General features: G+C 45.4%; 1 protein-coding gene across 9 annotated transcripts in view; it reads left to right on the forward strand.

Moving 5' to 3' along the window:
• LOC144595138 (dedicator of cytokinesis protein 9-like) overlaps window positions 1-18669 on the forward strand; it is a 264207-nt gene that overhangs the window by 197582 nt on the left and 47956 nt on the right. For 7 of the 9 annotated variants that reach the window (XM_078402228.1, XM_078402233.1, XM_078402231.1 and 4 more), the window contains 8 exons: window positions 3189-3367; window positions 6767-6883; window positions 7946-8069; window positions 8776-8909; window positions 11565-11673; window positions 13772-13838; window positions 14620-14667; window positions 16993-17135. In XM_078402228.1, coding sequence (XP_078258354.1) covers window positions 3189-3367; window positions 6767-6883; window positions 7946-8069; window positions 8776-8909; window positions 11565-11673; window positions 13772-13838; window positions 14620-14667; window positions 16993-17135 — 921 coding nt within the window. The remainder of the gene's footprint in view (window positions 1-3188; window positions 3368-6766; window positions 6884-7945; window positions 8070-8775; window positions 8910-11564; window positions 11674-13771; window positions 13839-14619; window positions 14668-16992; window positions 17136-18669) is intronic. The other 2 variants (XM_078402234.1, XM_078402229.1) reach the window with 1 other exon arrangement.

An 18669-nucleotide genomic window follows, 5' to 3' on the forward strand; every position in this document is an offset into this window, starting at 1 on the left:
ACCTGAAGGTGATTTTCCCACTTCATTGGTTTATTTTCCATCATAATCCTGCAAAATGTAATGGTCACGTTGCTAAAACCTAGCTGTGCCTGAGTGTGGGAAGAAACCGGAGCACCTGGAGAAACCCATGCGGCCACAGGGGACCGTACAAACTGCGTACAGTCAGCACCTGTAGTCAGGATTGAACCCGGGTCTCTGGCACTGTAAGGCAGCCACTCTCTCCCGCTGCACCACCATGCCACGACTAAATTGTCACGTGAAGTGTGAGAAAAAAACTTTTGTTGGCATGTTATCCAGTCAAAGAAAAGACTATACATCCCCAGTGACCTGAGCTAAACAGTATCATTCAAAGCCAGGCGATCCAGGCATTGTCATATAGCTTACTTTGTACTGTTGTACGCTGCCTATCCAGTAATGCAATGGTGTCTGCACTTGGATGGCTGTCATGTGTTTTGGGATATTCTAGTTCCTTGGGAAAAACTCCATTACAATGCAAGATCTGACCATGATCGACACAAGTCGTGCATGTCTGCACTATTCAATTCAGTGGCTTGGAATTGAACACAAAATCCTAGTTTGCTTTCTGAATGGCTTGTTACTTTTTTTGCATGGGTTTCACATCATTTGCTTATTTAATCCTGGAATTGTTTTGTTTAACTCAGATGAATTTTTCCACCTTGCAATCAGCTCTGAATACCATCCAATATTTTTTTTTTTTTGCCTTCAGGATGTAGCTTGTGAGATTGAGACTATTGCATGCACTAGATTTTCACTGTTGATCTAAACAGATTGCTTGACCCAAACAGCATTAAAATTCCTCTCTTCCTTCATGCGGGCACTTTGCATCCAGTTAGTCTGGTTAAGCCTTGGCGTGCTTTCCCCCTCTGGGTCTGGTAATTGAAGAGCATTGCATAATAATTTGGCAGTCCTCCTTGTTACAAGATGCCAGACTTCCTTGAAGGATCAGGATGAAAGAAACTCCCTATAGTTTTGCGAGTGAATTGTTTCATTGTGTTGGGAGCTATGCCTTTGTAACAACTGGTTCTGCGAGTAGATTAATGGGACCATGTTCTTGCCTTAGTTGCAGAGTCAGCTGTCAGAGGCATTCTCTCCACAGGATGACAGTGGGATTGTTTGCATGCCTAACTCTGGGTAGATTCACACAACAGGGAAATGTCCCTTACCCTGCATTGTTGGTTAAATTTCTCTGCATGGAGGGAAGGAATATAGAGGTGAAGCTGGTGCTGTGTAAAACACGGCTAGAACACTGTGTACAGCCTTGGTCACCACATCACAGCTTGCAAGGATGTTTCCAGGGTCCGTGAGTTAAATCAACAAGGAGGACCTAGGTAGGTTGGGGAAACGAGGACATTTTATTGGGGTGTATAAAGATGAGGGACGCAGATGGGGTAAACTGGAAGGAGCTTTCTCCTTGAGTTGAGGGGTATCTAGTGCGGTTGTACAGAGTTGAGTTGGTTGGTGGAAGGTTGGAGTTGAGTAAAGAGTGTTGGGGTCTGGATCTCAGGGCTGGAAAGGAGGGAGAGACGTTTGGTTGAGCACTTGAAGAACCATGACCTGCAGGCTCGGGAGTGGGAGCTGGGAGATCCACTTTTGGCAGTGGGCTCAATACCTTCCTTCCGTGCTGTAACTGTTTAGTTTAGTTGAGAGATACAGTGAGGAAACAGGCCCTTCGGCCCACCGAGTCCACACTGGCCAACAGTCACCCCATGTACTAGTTCTACCCTCCACTCTAGGGACAATTTACAGAAGCTAATTGGCCTACAAACCCTTTGGAATGTGGGAAGAAACGAGAGCACCTGGAGAAAACCCACGTGGTCACAGGGAGAATGTGCAAACTCCATACAGTCAGGATCAAATGGAGGTCTCTCGCACTGTAAGGCATCAACTCTACTGCTGCACCACTGTGCCGCCCCTTGTTGGCAGATACATTTTTTTCTATTCCTTTATGGCAAATGGTGATCTCCAGCAAGCCAAGGTTTACTGCCCTCCATAAAGCCTCTCTCTCCAGGGGCTGTAAAGAATTGATCACCTTGTTGTAGACTGTCAGACTGGGTAACAAGGGCAAATTTTCTTCCCCCGATAGGACTCCAGTGAACCCAATGGGTATTTCCGACACTGCAGCTCCACTCCCAGCTCCTTTTTGAAAGTTGGATTTGTTCCAATCGCTTCTTGTGTGTTCTTGTTCACAACTACTTGCTGGATTAAAAGCATTCCCCTCCTCTCCTCTTCTGAGGCTACGGCCTCTGGTCCTAGACTCTCCCACGGGCGGAAACATCCTCTCCACATCCACTCTATCCGCTTTTCACTATTCGGTAGGTTTAAATAAGGTCCCCCCCTCATCTGTCAAAACTCCAGCGCGTACAGGCTCAAGTGGCATCTAATGCTCATCGTAGGTTAACCCAATCATTGCTGGGACCGTTCTCGTAAACGTCCTCTGGACCCTCTCCAACACCAGCACATCCTTCCTCATATATGGGGCCCAAAACTGCTCACAAAACTGCTTCTGTGTCTGTGATCAGGAATTTGCGGTGAAAATAGATTCAGCCAGAACATTTCAGAAGGAATTGCAGGGAAAGGGGAAATGTGTGGAGTTGTGGGGGGGGGGAGCAGGTAGGGGAGTAGGGTTGATGGGTGACTCTCACGGAGATAGCACAGGGTCACTGGGCTGAATGCTTTGCTCCAGTTTAGTTTGACATAGCTCTGGACCTTCACTCAACTATCCATGAGTTGTACATCCAAAATCCCTGACCCCATTCCACCCCTCAGCCCTACCAGATGTGGAGGCGGGTTGGTTTATTTAGTGTTTAGCCTTTGGGGTGTGGTGGAGAGTTGGAGAACAGATGCTGAATTCACTTATTTACAACTGAACAAACCTTGGGTCTTCACCAACATTTTGCAGGGTTATCTGTTGCTTCTTTCTGACTTGGTACCAAGCAGCAGAGATGGGAATGAGCCAGAATGTTGTGACTATGACTCCTGAAATCTGACAAGGACTTAAGAGAGATTTGGACATGCTGCATAATGCACTAGTCCAGTGACGGTTTGCACTAAATAGATAAATCCCAGTGGTGCATTGCATAACGGGGGACCGATTCTCAACATTCTCCCTCTGTGGAGTGATCAGGCTTGTCCATTTTTAAACCACCTTCCCGACTGTAAATTTTCAGACTTGCAGCTCGACTTTACCTTGTCCGACGACTTCTGCAAAAACCACTTCCTGGTGGGACTGCTCGTGCGGGAGGTTGGCAGTGCCCTGCAGGAGTACCGAGACGTGCGTCAGATGGCCATCAGCGTGCTGAAGAGCTTGATGATCAAGCACACCTTCGACGACCGATACGCAGCTAAGGTAAGCAATGGTCCCTGCAAGTATCTCAAGACGCTTCTCGCGAAGGATGTGGAAAGCCGATGTTTAGCATAGTTTGGAGATACAGCATGGAAACGTGCCCTTCAACCCACCAAGTCCACGCAGACCTTCGATCACCCATTCACACTTAGCGCTATGTTATTCCACTTTCCCATCTACTCCCTACACACCAGGAGCAATTTACAGAGGCCAATTAACCTACAAACCTACACATCCTTGGGATGTGGGAGAAACCTTGTGGTGAGTATCTGGAGGAAATCCACGCAGGGAAAACATGCAAACTCCACGCAGACAGCACCTGGAGTCAGGATCAAACCTGGGTCTCTGGTGCTGTGAGGCAGCAGCTCCACCAGCTGCACCACTGTGCTGTCCTGATATCTTGCTACTAAAGGGCATTGATGAGCTCACACCTGGAGTACTGGATACAGTTTTTGTTCTCCTTATTTACAAAGCATTTACTCGTGTTGGAAAAGGTTTGCTCGGTTGCTTCTTGCAATGAAGGAGATGTCCTTCAAGGAAAGGTTTAGCAGGTTGGGCCTATGGAGTTTAGATCTAGAGTTAATCTTTTTGAGGGCAGATGTTTAAAGTGAGATGACGGAGCTTTAAAGGGAATCAAAGGCTTACGTTTGTTTACAGAGTGGTTGATATATGGAAGGTGCCGCCAGAAGAGGTGGTGGAAGAAATATATCAAGAGATATTTATACAGGCACTTAAATTGACAGGGCATCGACAGATAATGATCTAATGTGGGCAAATAGGATTCGTAGATGGGCAAAAAGGTTGGCTTGGAGCTTAGGGGCAAAATAACTTGTTTCTGTGAACCTCTCCGATGCATCTGCAGATTCTGACAGGGCTCATCAGGGATGGTGCTGAAATTTTTTTTCCATCGGGCAGAATCTAGAGCAAGGCGCATCATTTTAGATTAAGGATTTTTCACAAGATAGAGTTTTTTTTTGTTTAGTCTAGTGTGTAGGATCGTGCTAGTGTACGGGGATCACTGGTGGGTGCGGACTCGGTAGACCGAAGGGCCTGTTTCCGTGCTGTATCTCTAAACTAATCTGTACCCGTTTGTCTTCTGCACTTATCACCTTCAGTCTTGGTTATTATGCCCACCTTTCTTTTCCCCCATCTGACTCTTCTGCCAATCAACCCTTCCTCACTTGGATCTACCGACCACTTGCCACCTCTTACCCCATCCCCTCCCCTCACCTCTTCCTACCAACTACATCACATCTACTCTTATCAGCCTGACAAAGGGGTTTGTTCCCTGGGCTCCTCCAGCAGTTTGTTTTTGTTGCTTAAGATTGACACAAAATGCTGGAGTAATTCAGCGAATCAGGCAGCATCTCGGGAGAGAAGGAATGGGTGACTTTTCGGCTCGAGATCCTTCCACTAACTGAGGGTCAGGGGAGAGGGAAACTAGAGATACGGAAGGGTAAAGTGTGAAAATGACAGAGTAAAGCAGACGATGATCATGGAAATGTAGAAGGGTCTCGACCCGAAATGTAGGAGGACAGTGAAACTAGTCGAAGAAACTAATCGTGTTTTTTTTGCTTAATGCTTGACTTGATTCAGTGTTATTTCATAGCTCAAAATCACCATCTGGTGGAAGTGCTTAATATTGCAGCCTTTTCAAAATACACAGAATGGCCTCATTGATCTGGTTGAAGTTAAAGATTCTGTGCAATCTCGTTCTGACTTTGACCATATCTGATCACTGTATTAAGAGCCAGTGCACATAGAAAAACCCAAGATTCCTGTTGAAATGGAATATAATGTAAAATCGGCATATTCTGGAACTGTTCCACCTTCTAAAATATTGAGGTGAACAATCCTTTAGTCTGAATTTCCTGCAGTGTTGCTTGAATGTTTGCCCCGGTCTCTCAGAGAAATTTATGGCATAGGAAGAGGCCATTCAGTCCAGTGTCCCTGTTGGCTGAGAAAGATCTACCAAGCTGAATCCTCTCCAGGTGAAAGGTCTTTGACCTGAAACTGGTTTCTCTTTCCACAGATAGACATAAAATGCTGGAGTAACTCAGCGGGGCAGGCAGCATCTCTGGAGAGCAGGGACGTTTCGGGTCCAGACCCTTCAGACTGGAGTCTGGATGCTGCCTGTCCCGCTGAGTTACTCCAGCTTTTTGTGTCTATCTTTGGTTTAAATTAGCATCTGCAGTTCCTTCCTACACAATTCTCTTTCCACAGACTGGTTGTGTTCTTCCAGCAGTTATTTTTTTAAATCGTCTCCCCAGGCCCTCCTGATGTGGGATACAGCACATCAGATGCTGATGAACTTGTAATGGTGTTCCATGACAGGAGGCCATTTGGCCCATCTAATTTCCCTGACCCCTTCTCGAGCAATTCTGCCAGTTCAAATACCCTCCAAATTATTTTTTCTCAAACCCCCGCAGTCCCCTTTTGAAGAGAGAGTTTCTGTTTTGACCACCCTCGGAGGATCATTTCTGGATCATAACCACTCCCTAAGTAAAAAAATGATTCCTGCATCAGCCTTGTATCCCAAGAATTTAAATCTGAATCCCCTGGTTCTTGAACTCCTGCCACTGGAAGGAGTTTTCCACTGCTGACCTTCCACCATAATCTTGTACTGCATTATCAAATTTCTTCTAACCTTCAAACACAGAAGATCTCTGCATTCCAGCCTCACTGCCTCCCGCTGCTATCAGTGTGGAGTTTGCACGTTCTCCCGTTGGGTGTGTGGATCCTCTGGGTGTTCCTGTTTCCTCTCACGTCCCAAAGACATGCGGGCCTGTAGGTTGGAACAGCCGATGCTGGTTTAAACCGAAGATGGACACAAAATGCTGGAGTAACTCAGCAGGACAGGCAGCATCTCTGGAGAGAAAGAATGGATGATGTTTTGAGTCGAGACCCTTCTTCAGGTCTGTTCACCCTGTACACCCTTGGAGTGTGGGAGGAAGTCGGAGATTCCGGAGGAAACTGATGCTGGTCACGGGGAGAACGTACAAACTCCATACAGACAAGCACCTGTAGACACAAAATGCTGGAGTAACTCAGAGGGACAGGCAGCATCTCTGGAGACAAGCACCTGTAGTCAGGATCGAACCTCTGGTACTGTAAGGCAGAAACTCTACCACTGCACCACCGAGCCTTCCATCTAATCTTTTTGTGTTCGTAATAAAGAGAGTATTTCACTTGTACGGAACTGTACTCCCTGTTGTTTGCAGTTACATGTTGGGGTATTATTTCAATCCAGAAATGCATCCTGCAGTCCAATGTTATTCCCGGACAAGGGTGTAAATGTTGCAGAGTGGTTTTATTGTGGCAAACTGTAGCACACTGCGATTGAAGATACTCTTGACCTGTAGAATAGATGCTGACTGGAAATCTCATCTCCCTCCCCCCCAGACCCAGCAGGCCAGGATCGCCACTTTGTACTTGCCGCTGTTTGGGCTTCTGCTGGACAACGTTCAACGTCTTAACGTCAAAGACTGCTCACCGTTCCCAATCAACCAGTCCAGCAATGTGAGTAGCATCTTCTCTGCCTGTCGCTGTTTGCTCTCAGGAGGTCATGCTTGGCCTGAAGTGCAGCCTTTGTTCTCCCTTCAAGAGTCTGACTTTGATCTCATGAGGAATGTTACAGCTTAGGAATTCTTCAAAACATTTCTCGCAGAGGGAACAATGCCACAAATTCACGTGAACTGATAGGAAGTGAAGCTGGGCAATTGGTGAGCATTGTTGTAGTAACAATTATAAGATAGTTGGATTTAATTTTGTTAATTAATAAAAACAAATGCCGAGCAAGAGTCTGAGATGTGATTGGAAATTGTCCCTAGTGTGCAGGGTAGTTCTAGTGTACGGGGATCACTGGTCGGTGAGGACTCGGTGAGCCGAAGGGCCTGTTTCCGAGCAGTATCTCTAAACTAAAATAAAACAATAATCCTATTTAAATGTTCGAAGGAACTTCATGAGTGTAAGCAGAACAAAATTGACTCCAAGGCACATTAAGAAGTTTAATAGCAGTTGACCAAAAGCTTGGTCAAAGAGGTGGTTTTAAGGAAATTCTAAATGAAGGCGAGAGAGGTTTAGGATGAAAGTTATTTTCATGTTTAAGTTCGATCTGTTTGGAAAATGAAGACTGCAGATAGCGAGCCGAATGGCGTCTTTCTTCTGGTTAATTTCTTGAACCACCAGGTTGTTTTCAATGAGTTTTGATTCACGAAGGATAAAGTTTTGCAAAGAAAGAAAAGCTGAAATTGCTGAACAGGTCAGGCATCAGTTGCTTACTTTTAAGCAAGTCATAGAGTCCTACAGTGTGGAAATAGGTCCATTGGCCCAACTTGCCTACACCAACCAACATGTCCCATCGACACTGGTCCCACCTGCCTGCATTTTGCCCATGTCCCTCTAAATCTTTCCTATCCACGTACCTGTCCAAATGTTTTTAAACGTTACGATAGTACCTGCAAATGTTGCGATAGTACGTGCATATGGAGCACGGAGAAGTACAGAGAAAACAGGGGAGAGAGAAAGCAGCAAAAAAGAGAGGGAGGAGGAGAGATGAACTCGTGTTGTATTTTCATCCAGGGCAGGAAAGAAGATACTTTGCTCGGCTTCCAGACAGGAACAACCACCACAACTCCACAGAGATCGGGCAACTCACTGGATAACAGCATTCACAGGGATGTTTTTGGTGTCATTTCTGGCACAGGTAAGGAACTGATGCAAGCTCAACTATGGATCTTCCCTCTGAAACGTTCACTTGGTTTTCCCCTCCGCAGAAGCTGCCCGATCTGTTGAGTGTCCCCCAGCACCTTCGGTTTTTATTTAGGATTTCCTGCATCGGTGGTTCTTTTCTATTTTCAGTGGTCGAGAGCAGGGTGATCTGTGGAGCAGATGAATTATCTACGTCTGTTCACAATAGTCCCACTTCCCTACACCCTAGGGGCAATATACAGAGACCGATTAAACTACAAACCCGCACGTCTTTGGAATGTCGGAGGAAACTGGAGCAACCGGAAAGATCACACACGGGTCTCAGGGAAAACGTGCAGACTCCACCTAGACAGCAGCCGATGAGGGGATTGAACCCAGATCTGTGGCGCTGAGGCAGTGGCTCTCCCAGCTACGCCACTGTGCCGCCCAAACGACTGTACCGTCTTGAATTTAAGTATAGCAGCAAGTCCAATAGTGGCTCTCATTGCAATGCTGAGATCCCACCTGGCCCTCTTAGTCTTGGTCTGGAAGTATCTCCCTGCTCTTCTTTAGAGTATAGGCCAATGTATGTCCTTCAGTCAACCTCATCAAAACACCATCTCTCATGGCTGTTTATGGGAGCTTGATGTTCAAAAATAGGTATTGATGGGTTCAAAAGATCAAATATGAAATAATGATGTGATGTGTGTTTCCATCCACAGCCTCTCCACATGGTTGTTCCACCCCATCCATCAACGCTGTGAGACATGCTGACTCCAGAGGCTCCCTGATAAGCACGGACTCGGGCACCAGTCTTCCTGAACGAAGCGCAGAGAAGAGTAACTCCCTGGATAAGGTAAAGTCTTTGGCTTTGTTGACTGCTAACGTTTGTCTTTGACGGCAAGACTCCTTTGTTGGTGGTGCCGAGCCAATCGAATGGCCTGGTGTTTTACTGGAAGGTGGCATTTCTCAGCATTCCCTGCTCTGCCGATTGACTCAGCAGTTTGGTTGGGTTCTCAGCGGCTGGGAGTTTGAGCTGGTGTTCAAGCAACATGGGTAATGGGTAGGTGTCCTGAGAGCCAGAGATGAACTGGATCAACCACCTGCCTCCTTCCCCCATGAAGTTGGATGATTACCTAAGATGTAGAGGGAAGGGGGAAAGTTAGGATCAAGCCAGTTCAGTATGGTTTAGAGATACAGCGCGGAAACAAGCCCTTCGGCCCACCGAGTCCACACCAAAGAGCAATCCCCGCACATTAACACTACCCTACACTAGGGACAGTTTTGACATTTACACCAAGCCAATTAACCTACAAACCTGTACGTCTTTGGAGTGTGGGAGGAAACCGAAGTTCTCTGAGAAAATCAACACAGGTCACGGGGAGAACAAACTCCGTACATTCAAGCACCCATACCAGGATCGAACCCAGGTCTCTGGCACTGCAAGGCAGCAACTCTATCGATGCGCCATTGTGCCGCCCAGGAATCGACATGTTAGATAGAGAAGCAGCAAAGATGTCAGGTTAATTTTAACTTCCCTGTGACTGCAGCAAGTTTCTAGATCTCTGAGAACATGTGGTGACTATCCCTCTCTGGAAACTGTGCTAAGGATCTTTATCCCTGCCCTGGGTCAAAGCACCACTTTATTGTATCTCTCCTCCCTTTTTCGCTGCTCTCTTCTTTCTCCCTCCCATCTTCCCTCCACGGTTGTTTAAAAACCGGGAACTCGGTCATTTTTCCCAATCTGATTTTTTATAATCTCCGTGAACAATTTACAAATTGTAGGAATGAAATTCCACACTTTTAATTCCACACCGTAATCTGGGCCGGAGATATTGAGCAGGAACCATCACACATTTCCAAGGATAGAAGAAGTGGGTGACGTTTCGGGTTGAGACCCTTCTTCAGACAATGCTGCCTGTCCCGCTGAGTTACTCCAGCATTTTGTGTCTATCTTCGGTGTAAACCAGCATCTGCAGTTCCTTCCTACACATTTCCCTGGGTTGTTAAGCGGCTCCTCCATCTACCAACTGCCAGCCCCAGCCCTTTGTGGTGAGGTAAGTGGGCAATTGAGGCAGTGACTTCTGCGGCTGAACCCATTTGTCATTCAGACACTGGTTCATCGCTGCACCAAAACATGCCCTTTAATGTTGGTCTTGCCCGATGCATTTTTAAGAACTCTAAACTAACCACGTCACGTTGCTTCCTTGTACTAACAGAGAGAAAGGCTTGTAAGAAGGCACTCGGCTTTGGCATTGCTGACTAACCAGGAGACGGAGGAAAGTTCAAAGTCCGCACGGAGGAATTGTATCACCTTGGATTTTTCTGTTTTATCCATCCCAGCCCTTCCAGAGAGAATTCTGCAGGCTGCCCTTTCTCTCCAGTTCCATGAAGTACTGAGCTCTGGTGTATCGGATTGTCCTTGAGTGAACTGAACTGTTGATATCAACTCCAGCCACAGTTTGAGACTTTAGAAAGAGCCTGATATGACATGTACCTTATTGTAAGTTAAGAATTTCAAATACGTTCCTTTTGAAATACCTGCCTTCTGAAGCTTAAAGTGGAGGCAGGATGAAGCCTTTTAGCCCCTTGAACTTCTATCATATGTCACTTCCAACAATTTTAAACCAAATCATTTACCCCTTCATTTGAACAGAATGAAGTCCGCCATTGGATCAAATTCAGTCACATAGGTGGAGTTGATACCAACAGTTCTTGCTAGCATTAGCCATTATCGTGTTGCTTTGTGTGGCGATTGCTGTTTGTGTGCAGGAGGTGGGCAGATAGTCCCGCTAAATACCAGTGTACCAGCAGATCACAGCCCTGGGATATCATTTTGTACAGCTGTCATACAAGCCAAGAATGGAAATCAGTGAAATATGGGCAGATGCTTAGCTAATCCTGGAAACTTTCTGATGGTCTGCGATGTTTTATCCCAATTTTTCCAATGTTGGAAAATGTTAATTCAGCCTTTCACTAGCCCATTCACCTGTTTCTAAGTGTAATCTGTTGCTGTCATTGCTGGGTCTAGATTCTGGAACTCACTCCGACGTCACTGAGAACACTTCCACCCCATAACCCGCTGGGTTCCCGCAGCAGATTGCTTGTTGCTCCAGATTCCAGCAACTCCAGTCTTTTGTGTCTCTGAGAGTGAACCAGGTTGGTGGGTCTGAAGCCACATCTGGTAATGACAAGAAAAGACAGACCATTCCCTTCCCGTTCGTGAACCAGATGGGTATTTGCAAGTCTGACCGGATCTCGATAAATGAGACAGATTTTCCATTGTCATCATACAACAAAGTAATGATTATTGCATGGTTTGATGGTTCTACCAACGTTGTATGATGGTGTGAGATGATCATTCTATTAAATGTTCAAATTGAACTTGTTCAATGGCTTACCACTGCCAGTGGGTAGTTAAACTTTCTTCCATTGAAGAAGTGATGCTTAAGATTGCTGTGTCCTTTGCTGATTGGGAGTGGATATTCACCCGTGTGTACGTCTTTGCCAGAACCACGGCGGTGTTGGGAGCTGCGTCATGCGCTGTGACAAGTTGGAGCAGTTGGAGATCAGGAGTCTCCTCATGTGCTTCCTGCACGTACTGAAGAGTATGTCTGACGGTAAGTCAACGCACTGAACCCACCCGATCATCCAGCAGCAGATTCTCCCCCCCCCCCCCCCCCCCCCCCCCGGCTTCCAAATGCCTCCTTTTCCACGGTGGCGCAGCGGTAGAGTAGCTGCCTTATAGCGGCGGAGATCCGGGTTCGTTCCCGACTGCAGGTTCTGTCTGTACGGAGTTTGTACGTTCTCCCCGTGACCGCGTGGGTTTTCACCAAGATCTTCGGTTTCCTCCCACACTCCAGAGACGTACAGGTTTGTAGGCTAATTGGCTCGGTAAAATAGTAAATTTGTGTAGGATAGTGTTCGAGTGCTTGGTTGGCACGGACTCGGTGAGCCGAAGGGCCTGTTTTTACACTGTATAACTAAACTAAAATTAATAACACTTCAGAACTGTAAGCATTGTGTTTACTGGCCTGCTATGTTGTTGCAAGTAAGAATTTCTTTGTTCTGTTGTCGGTACCTAGGGCAATTAAACACTCTGGTTTCTTGACTTGAATCTGGTCTGTGTAAAATCGACTGTCGCCTATCGTGGGTACAGCATTGTGAGCGAGAAAGGCAGATTGGTTTTGGAGGGGGTAGCTGAGATTAACCCGCATAACAGTGGGACGTAAAGGGTTATTTTTCAGGATAAAAGTAGGACATTCCCTACAGTGTAGTTCAAGGAGGAGGTCTAATTGAAGTGCTTAAGACGATTTGAGGCTTTGAAAGTGCATTGAGAGAAACTGTCTCCTCTGCTGGGGTGGGGTCCAAAAACGATCTGTAAAAATGGATTCCCTTGCAGGAAAAATGTTCCCAATTTTGGGGGAGTCCAGAGTCACAGTTTAGGAATAAGGGGTAGGCCATTTAGGACTGAGATGAGGAAAAACTTTTACACCCAGAGAGTTGTGAATTTGTGGAATTCTCTGCCACAGAAGGCAGTGGAGGCCAATTCACTGAATGTTTTCAAGAGAGAGTTGGATATAGCTCTTAGGGCTAATGGAACCAAGGGATATGGGGGGAAAAGCAGGAAAGGGTACTGATTTTGGATGATCAGCCATGATCATATTGAATGGCGACTGGCTTGAAGGGCCGAATGGCTTACTCCTGCACCTATTTTTTATGTTCAGGAGAGTGATGTATGGGAGGTATGTCCTCAAACCAGGGTAGTAGGGATCTGTGAACAGAAGGCTGGGGTTGGTTAGGTAATTAAAAAATGCCTAAACATCATTTTAAACATCTCAATTAGGCCTCTTTTCAAGCCTTGAAAATTGAAGCGAGGCTGTCCACATGTGGCAAAATATTTTTGGAAAGATATAAGACTCTGCCACAGATGCAGGAGGAGGTAGCTGCAGGAATGAACAGGTGGGTGGCTTGTCAGCTGGTCCATTCCTCCTGCTGTTTACACTGGGATTCTGAGTGCCCCTGATGAATGGCATTGAGGTGAACAGTGCCATCCTAAATTCATACGTTCCAGGAGCAGAATTAGACCATTCGGCCCATCAAGTCTACTCCGCCATTCAATCATGGCTGATCTATCCTTCGCCTTTTAACCCCATTCTTCGGCCTTCTCCCCAAAACCCCTGACACCCGTACTAGTCAAGAATCTAGCTATATCTGCCTGAAAAATATCCATTGACTTGGCCTCCACAGCCTTCTGCTCCTCTACTTTGAGCAGTCGCGGGCCAGAGCTTGGCTGGAGTTAGTGGGAACGTTGCATTTCTTCATGGGGGTCTTTAGTTTTTAATTATAGGGAAACAGCATGGAAACCAGTCCATCAGCTCACGGAGTCCACGCCAACTACTGATCACCAGATCACACTAGTTCTATGTTATCCCATCTCCTCATCCGCTCCCTCCACACCAGGGTCAATTAACCTACAAACCCACTTGTCTTAAGGATGTGGGAGGAAACCAGAGCACCTGGAGGAAACCCCACGTGGTCACAGGGAGAATGTGCAAACTCTACACCGACAACACCCGAGGTCTGGATCGAACCAGGGTCTCTCGCACTGTGAGACAGTGACTACCAGCTGCACCACAGTGCTGCCCTTTGATCACTTCCTTGGAGATTATTCTTACGGTGGAGAGAATAATGCAAAATTACTTGTTTCTTTTCTAGATGCGCTGATTACATACTGGAACAAAGCTGCTACTCCCGAGATGATGGACTTTTTTACGATCTTAGAGTGAGTGTATTTGAGCTCTGGGTCTTTGCAGAAATATCCTTAACATCTAATAGAAACAGCAGCACAATCAGACCTACATCCCTTCTCTTTCACAAGTTCACAAGTTATAGGAGTAGAATTAGGCCATTCGATCCATCGAGTCTACTCTGCCATTCAATCATGGCTGATCTCTGCCTCCTAATCTAATTTTCCTGCCTTCTCTCCATAACCCTTGACACCTGCTCTTTCTTGCTCTGGATGATGCTCCTTCATGGACCTGCAAATGATTTAATGTAAAGTTTGTCTGAACTCTTTTTGAAAGTTTTGATGATTTTTTTCCCCATTGACCCTTAATCTACCAAAGTCTAGAGTAAGTGTAGGAAGGATCAGATGCTGGTTTATACCGAAGATAGACACAGAATGCTGGAGTGACTCAGCGGGTCAGGCAGCATCTCTAGAGAAAAGGGATCGGTGCCATTTTGGGTCTGAAGGAGGGTTCCGAACCAAAACGTCACCTATTCCTTTTCTTCAGTGATGCTGCCTGACCCGCTGAGTCACTCCAGCATTTTGTGTCTAAAGTCTAGAGTAAGCTCAGTGAAACACACAATTTTCATCACACCTGCTTTATTAAGTAAAAAATGTATAATTTCAAAAATAAACCCTGGAAACATTTATTTGTAATTGTGACGTGTTATCCAATCTTCTGTTGGTGAACCATTGGTTTATTGCGCTACGTGAGGTTTGTGCAAGGTGTAAGTGCTCAATAATGCTCTGCTGAATATAAAATCTCCCTTCTCAACAGAGTCTGTCTCCATCAGTTCCGCTACATGGGGAAACGATACATTGCAAGGTACTGATCCTGATTCTGGTCATTATTCGGGAACGTCAATGCGTGCTTCTTTTAGGATAACGGTGGTTATTTCCAGTGGTTATTAGTGTTCATTTCTGTAGGACCATCTCAACCAAAGGACACCGCACATACTGCTTCACAGTCAATTAAGTACTCTTGAGGATGTCGTCAAAGACAAATTTTCCACAGTAAGATCGCTCAATCATAGTAATGCAATCATGCCCAAGTAATTTTCCTTTTGTGCCATGTTGGCTCAGGGTGAAGGGAACTCACTGCTCTTTGAATTGCGGATATGGGCTTTTATGCCCAGCTGAGGTTAGATATGGCTTCTTTTTAAGCTCTCACCAAAAACATTTTGTAGATAGTGCAGCGCCATTTTGATGGTGTGGCACTTTGATGGTAGTGCGAAGATCACTATGCGCTGCCCCAGAGTTGGTACAAATAGGATGATTCTCCCTCCCAATGGTTCTCAATGGAATCAATGGCTAGTATCAGCTTCAGTGACACTCATGGCCCATCCATAGTGTAAACGATAATTTATAATTCGACATTTATTTTAAAAACTCATATTAACTGCAGCCTGCTTTTAAATAAGGAAAATATTTATTTTGTGTAACGATTTCAATAAAATGTCTGAAAGAAAAAGCATGTCGTGTAAATTTAATTAATTAACAACTCTAGTGTTGCAGAGGCTTGGTAGATTGTTAAACAGCAGCAACTATGTAACGATCTGGTCCTTGAACAACACGCAACATCTATATAAAATAATTGGAGCATGTGAAATGGCAATCAATTGAAAATTTCAAAATGGAGGTTGACAAGTGATTGTGTGAGGTTGTTAGGAGGAGAGGGACAGTTCATAGCAACCAGGAGTTACAAGTAATAGTCACGCGGTGTGGAAACAGGCCCTGCGGCCCAACTTGCCCACACCAACCACACCAGTTAGCCGTGCTTATCGGATAGACTGATAGTTTGAGAGGTTGAATGGGCATCTTTGGTTTAAACAGCAACTTTAGATTATTGATAAAATATGGAATGCCTATTCCCCGTACCAACTTTTACAGTCATGTCCAGTTTATTGTCATAAGCACAAGTGCAGTGAGGTGCAGGTACGATAAAAATCTTGCTTGCAGCAGCATCACAGGCACAGACGACATACAAAAACATAAATTACACGTAAAATTCTAAAAGACAGTAAAAAGGCTGGGTCATAAACAGGAGCAAAGCCAGCTTGAAAGAGCCGTCCAATGTGAGCTGGGCTCCCTGCACCTTCACCATAATTCCTCTGGGTGTGACAGCTGTGTAAAATTCCTAGTTGAGCGAAAACTGATGTCTATTCCCAATATATCCTGTAATAAATGGGAAATATTTAATTTTCACTTTCAATAATCCCTAAAGACACAAATGCAACTTAATGTGTGGTGAATTTATTTTGTTTTACAGGATGCTATAGATTTGTTTGAAAGTATTTTTCAAAACACTGTTGTGATTCAAAAATTGTGAAACTTTACTTCTGACACTAATGGGTGTTTTGTTAATTTTATGCAACTGTTTTGACTTAATCTTCTTATTCGATTGGTTTGTATTTTCTAGTAATCCCTTACAAACTAACCTGGTTCTGGTTTCTGTGTTAATGAGCTCTGGGTGGTGGTATGAACAATGAATTCACCAGTTACTTCTAATACGAGTTCTACTTTCTCTTTCCATTTCACACCTGCACTCTGACAAGCGCTAAAACCAAACAGTAAATGTGTATGGCTCCTTCCCTTCTGGGGTAAGAACTGGCTACGTGCTGCTTGCGCGTGTTGTGTGTTCACTATCGCTCACCCATGTTGTTTGTGCTGTCATCGTTTTGCTCCTTGGGAACTTCTGTAATGGGTGGAAACACTTAATTGTAGGCGGGCCCTTTAAAAAAAAATTGGGATTACTGTTACTGCTAATTTCCTCGCTTTTAATCACTAGAGAGAGAGAGTGCTTGCTGACTCACGCTTGCTGTGACTATTAGAGCTGTACGTTGTCTTGTGCACCTGAATGGAGTTGAGCATTCGATTACGGATCGCGAACACAAATCTGCACTATTGTCCCTGTTGGTCTTAAATTCTGAGAGCCAAAAATTTCCTGCTGTTTGGGGAAAACTGGCGAGTGCAGACACCTCCATTTTAAATGATGGCTTCCAAGGCCAGGTGCAGTTAAAACTGGAAACGTAGACTAACCTGTTTAGCCGTGTGAGATGCTGTAAAGTACGACTGCTTCTCTAACACTTAGTGCTTTTGCAGCATTGTGCTGACATTAACCTTTGCTCTGTCCCATTTCCCCATCTTGCAGGAACCAAGAGGGGTTAGGACCCATGAGTATTACACATGAAAAGAGAGCTCAAACGTTGCCTGTTTCTCGCAATAGAGCAGGAATGATGCATGCCAGATTACAGCAGCTGAGCAGCCTGGATAACTCTTACACTTTTAACCACAGTAAGTCACGTGGCTTCTAGGGAGGCCCAAGAGTCTTAATGCAAATCGACCTTCCCACAGAATAAGCACACCACCCCCAGAGCACTGGCATGGACATCCACATTCCCTACTGGCTGAAACATTTTTTTTTTTAAGTAATAAATATAAAAATAATAATAAAATAAAAAAGATTTTGTTGTAATCTTCAAAGTCAAGCGTCTGAGGTGGAACTTGATTGTTTGGAGTGCTTTACAGATGCAAATCATAACTTTTGGTCTATAAATTATCATTTATATTGGATGAGTATGTAGAAATGAATGGTTTTGTTGGGAGTTTTTTTGCTGGGAAATAGATAATCATGTTAAAGGAGTTTCCATCATTATTTGGGTAACATGTTACCAAGGCCAAGTAATGTTATCAACAAAACCTTGCCTGAATAATTATTTCTGTTGCTGAGCCACCAGGTTATTCTCTATTAATACTGGAGGTGCCCGTGAGATTAATGCAGGCTCCACAGAGAGCAATCCCGTCATTCCCGTTCCGACCCCCCCCCACTACCCTTGAAATTTCCTTGTATTCCAGCACGGTTTTCTTTCTTGCACATGCCCATCAAATCCCCTTTGATTCTTTTGCCAGTCACCTACACTAAAGGGTAAGTTACAGCAGCCAATTAACCTGCAAACCCGCACGTCTTTGCGATGTAGGAGGAATCCAGAGCAGCCGAGGAAAGCCCATGCTGTCACCAGGAGAATGCACAAATTCCACTCTGGTTGCATGAGGGTCAGGATGTAACCTGGTCACACACTAGTAGGGATGGGACATATTGAGGGGGATTTTGGTCAAATGCAGGTAAACGGGATTTACTTAAATGGGGCGTCTTGGTCGGCATTGACGAGTTGGTCCGAAGGGCCTGATTCCACGCTGCATGGCTCGTATGACATTCAGGCCATTAGTGCATGTGTTGGCTCTTTGAAAGAGCCGTCCAATGTGAGCTGGGCTCCCTGCACCTTCACCATAATTCCTCTGGGTGTGGCTGCATATGGACCGGCCGCAGGCAAGTGGGTCTAGCTCAGTTAAGTTGCTTGGTCAGCGTGGACGAGCTGAACCAGAGAGCCTGGTTCTGTGCTGTACAGCTCTACGACTCCGAGATAAGAATTGATTTCCCTTTTGAAAGTGTGACCTGAGTCTGCTTCAGTTCAAGCTTCACATTGTAATCAACTTGAAAGAAAGAGTAAAATTTTCACTCTTCTCCTTAACCCCCTCCCCCCCCCACAGACTCCTGGTTCATCTATTAGTTTAGAGATGCAGCATGGCAACAAGCCCTTCGGCCCACCGAGTCTACGCTGACCGGTGATCACCCCATATACTAGCAACGTCCTACACCCTCGGGACAATTTACAATTTGCAGAAGCCAATTAACCTACAAGTCTTTGGAATGTGGGAAGAAACGTGAGCACCCAGAGAAAACCCACGCAGTCACAGGGGGAATGTATAAACTCCATATAGACAGCACCTATAGTCAGGATCGAACCCGGGTCTCTGGCGCTGTAAGGCA

The sequence above is a fragment of the Rhinoraja longicauda genome, chromosome 7 (assembly GCF_053455715.1).
Source record: "Rhinoraja longicauda isolate Sanriku21f chromosome 7, sRhiLon1.1, whole genome shotgun sequence".
Classification (NCBI taxonomy): Eukaryota; Metazoa; Chordata; class Chondrichthyes; order Rajiformes; family Arhynchobatidae; genus Rhinoraja; species Rhinoraja longicauda.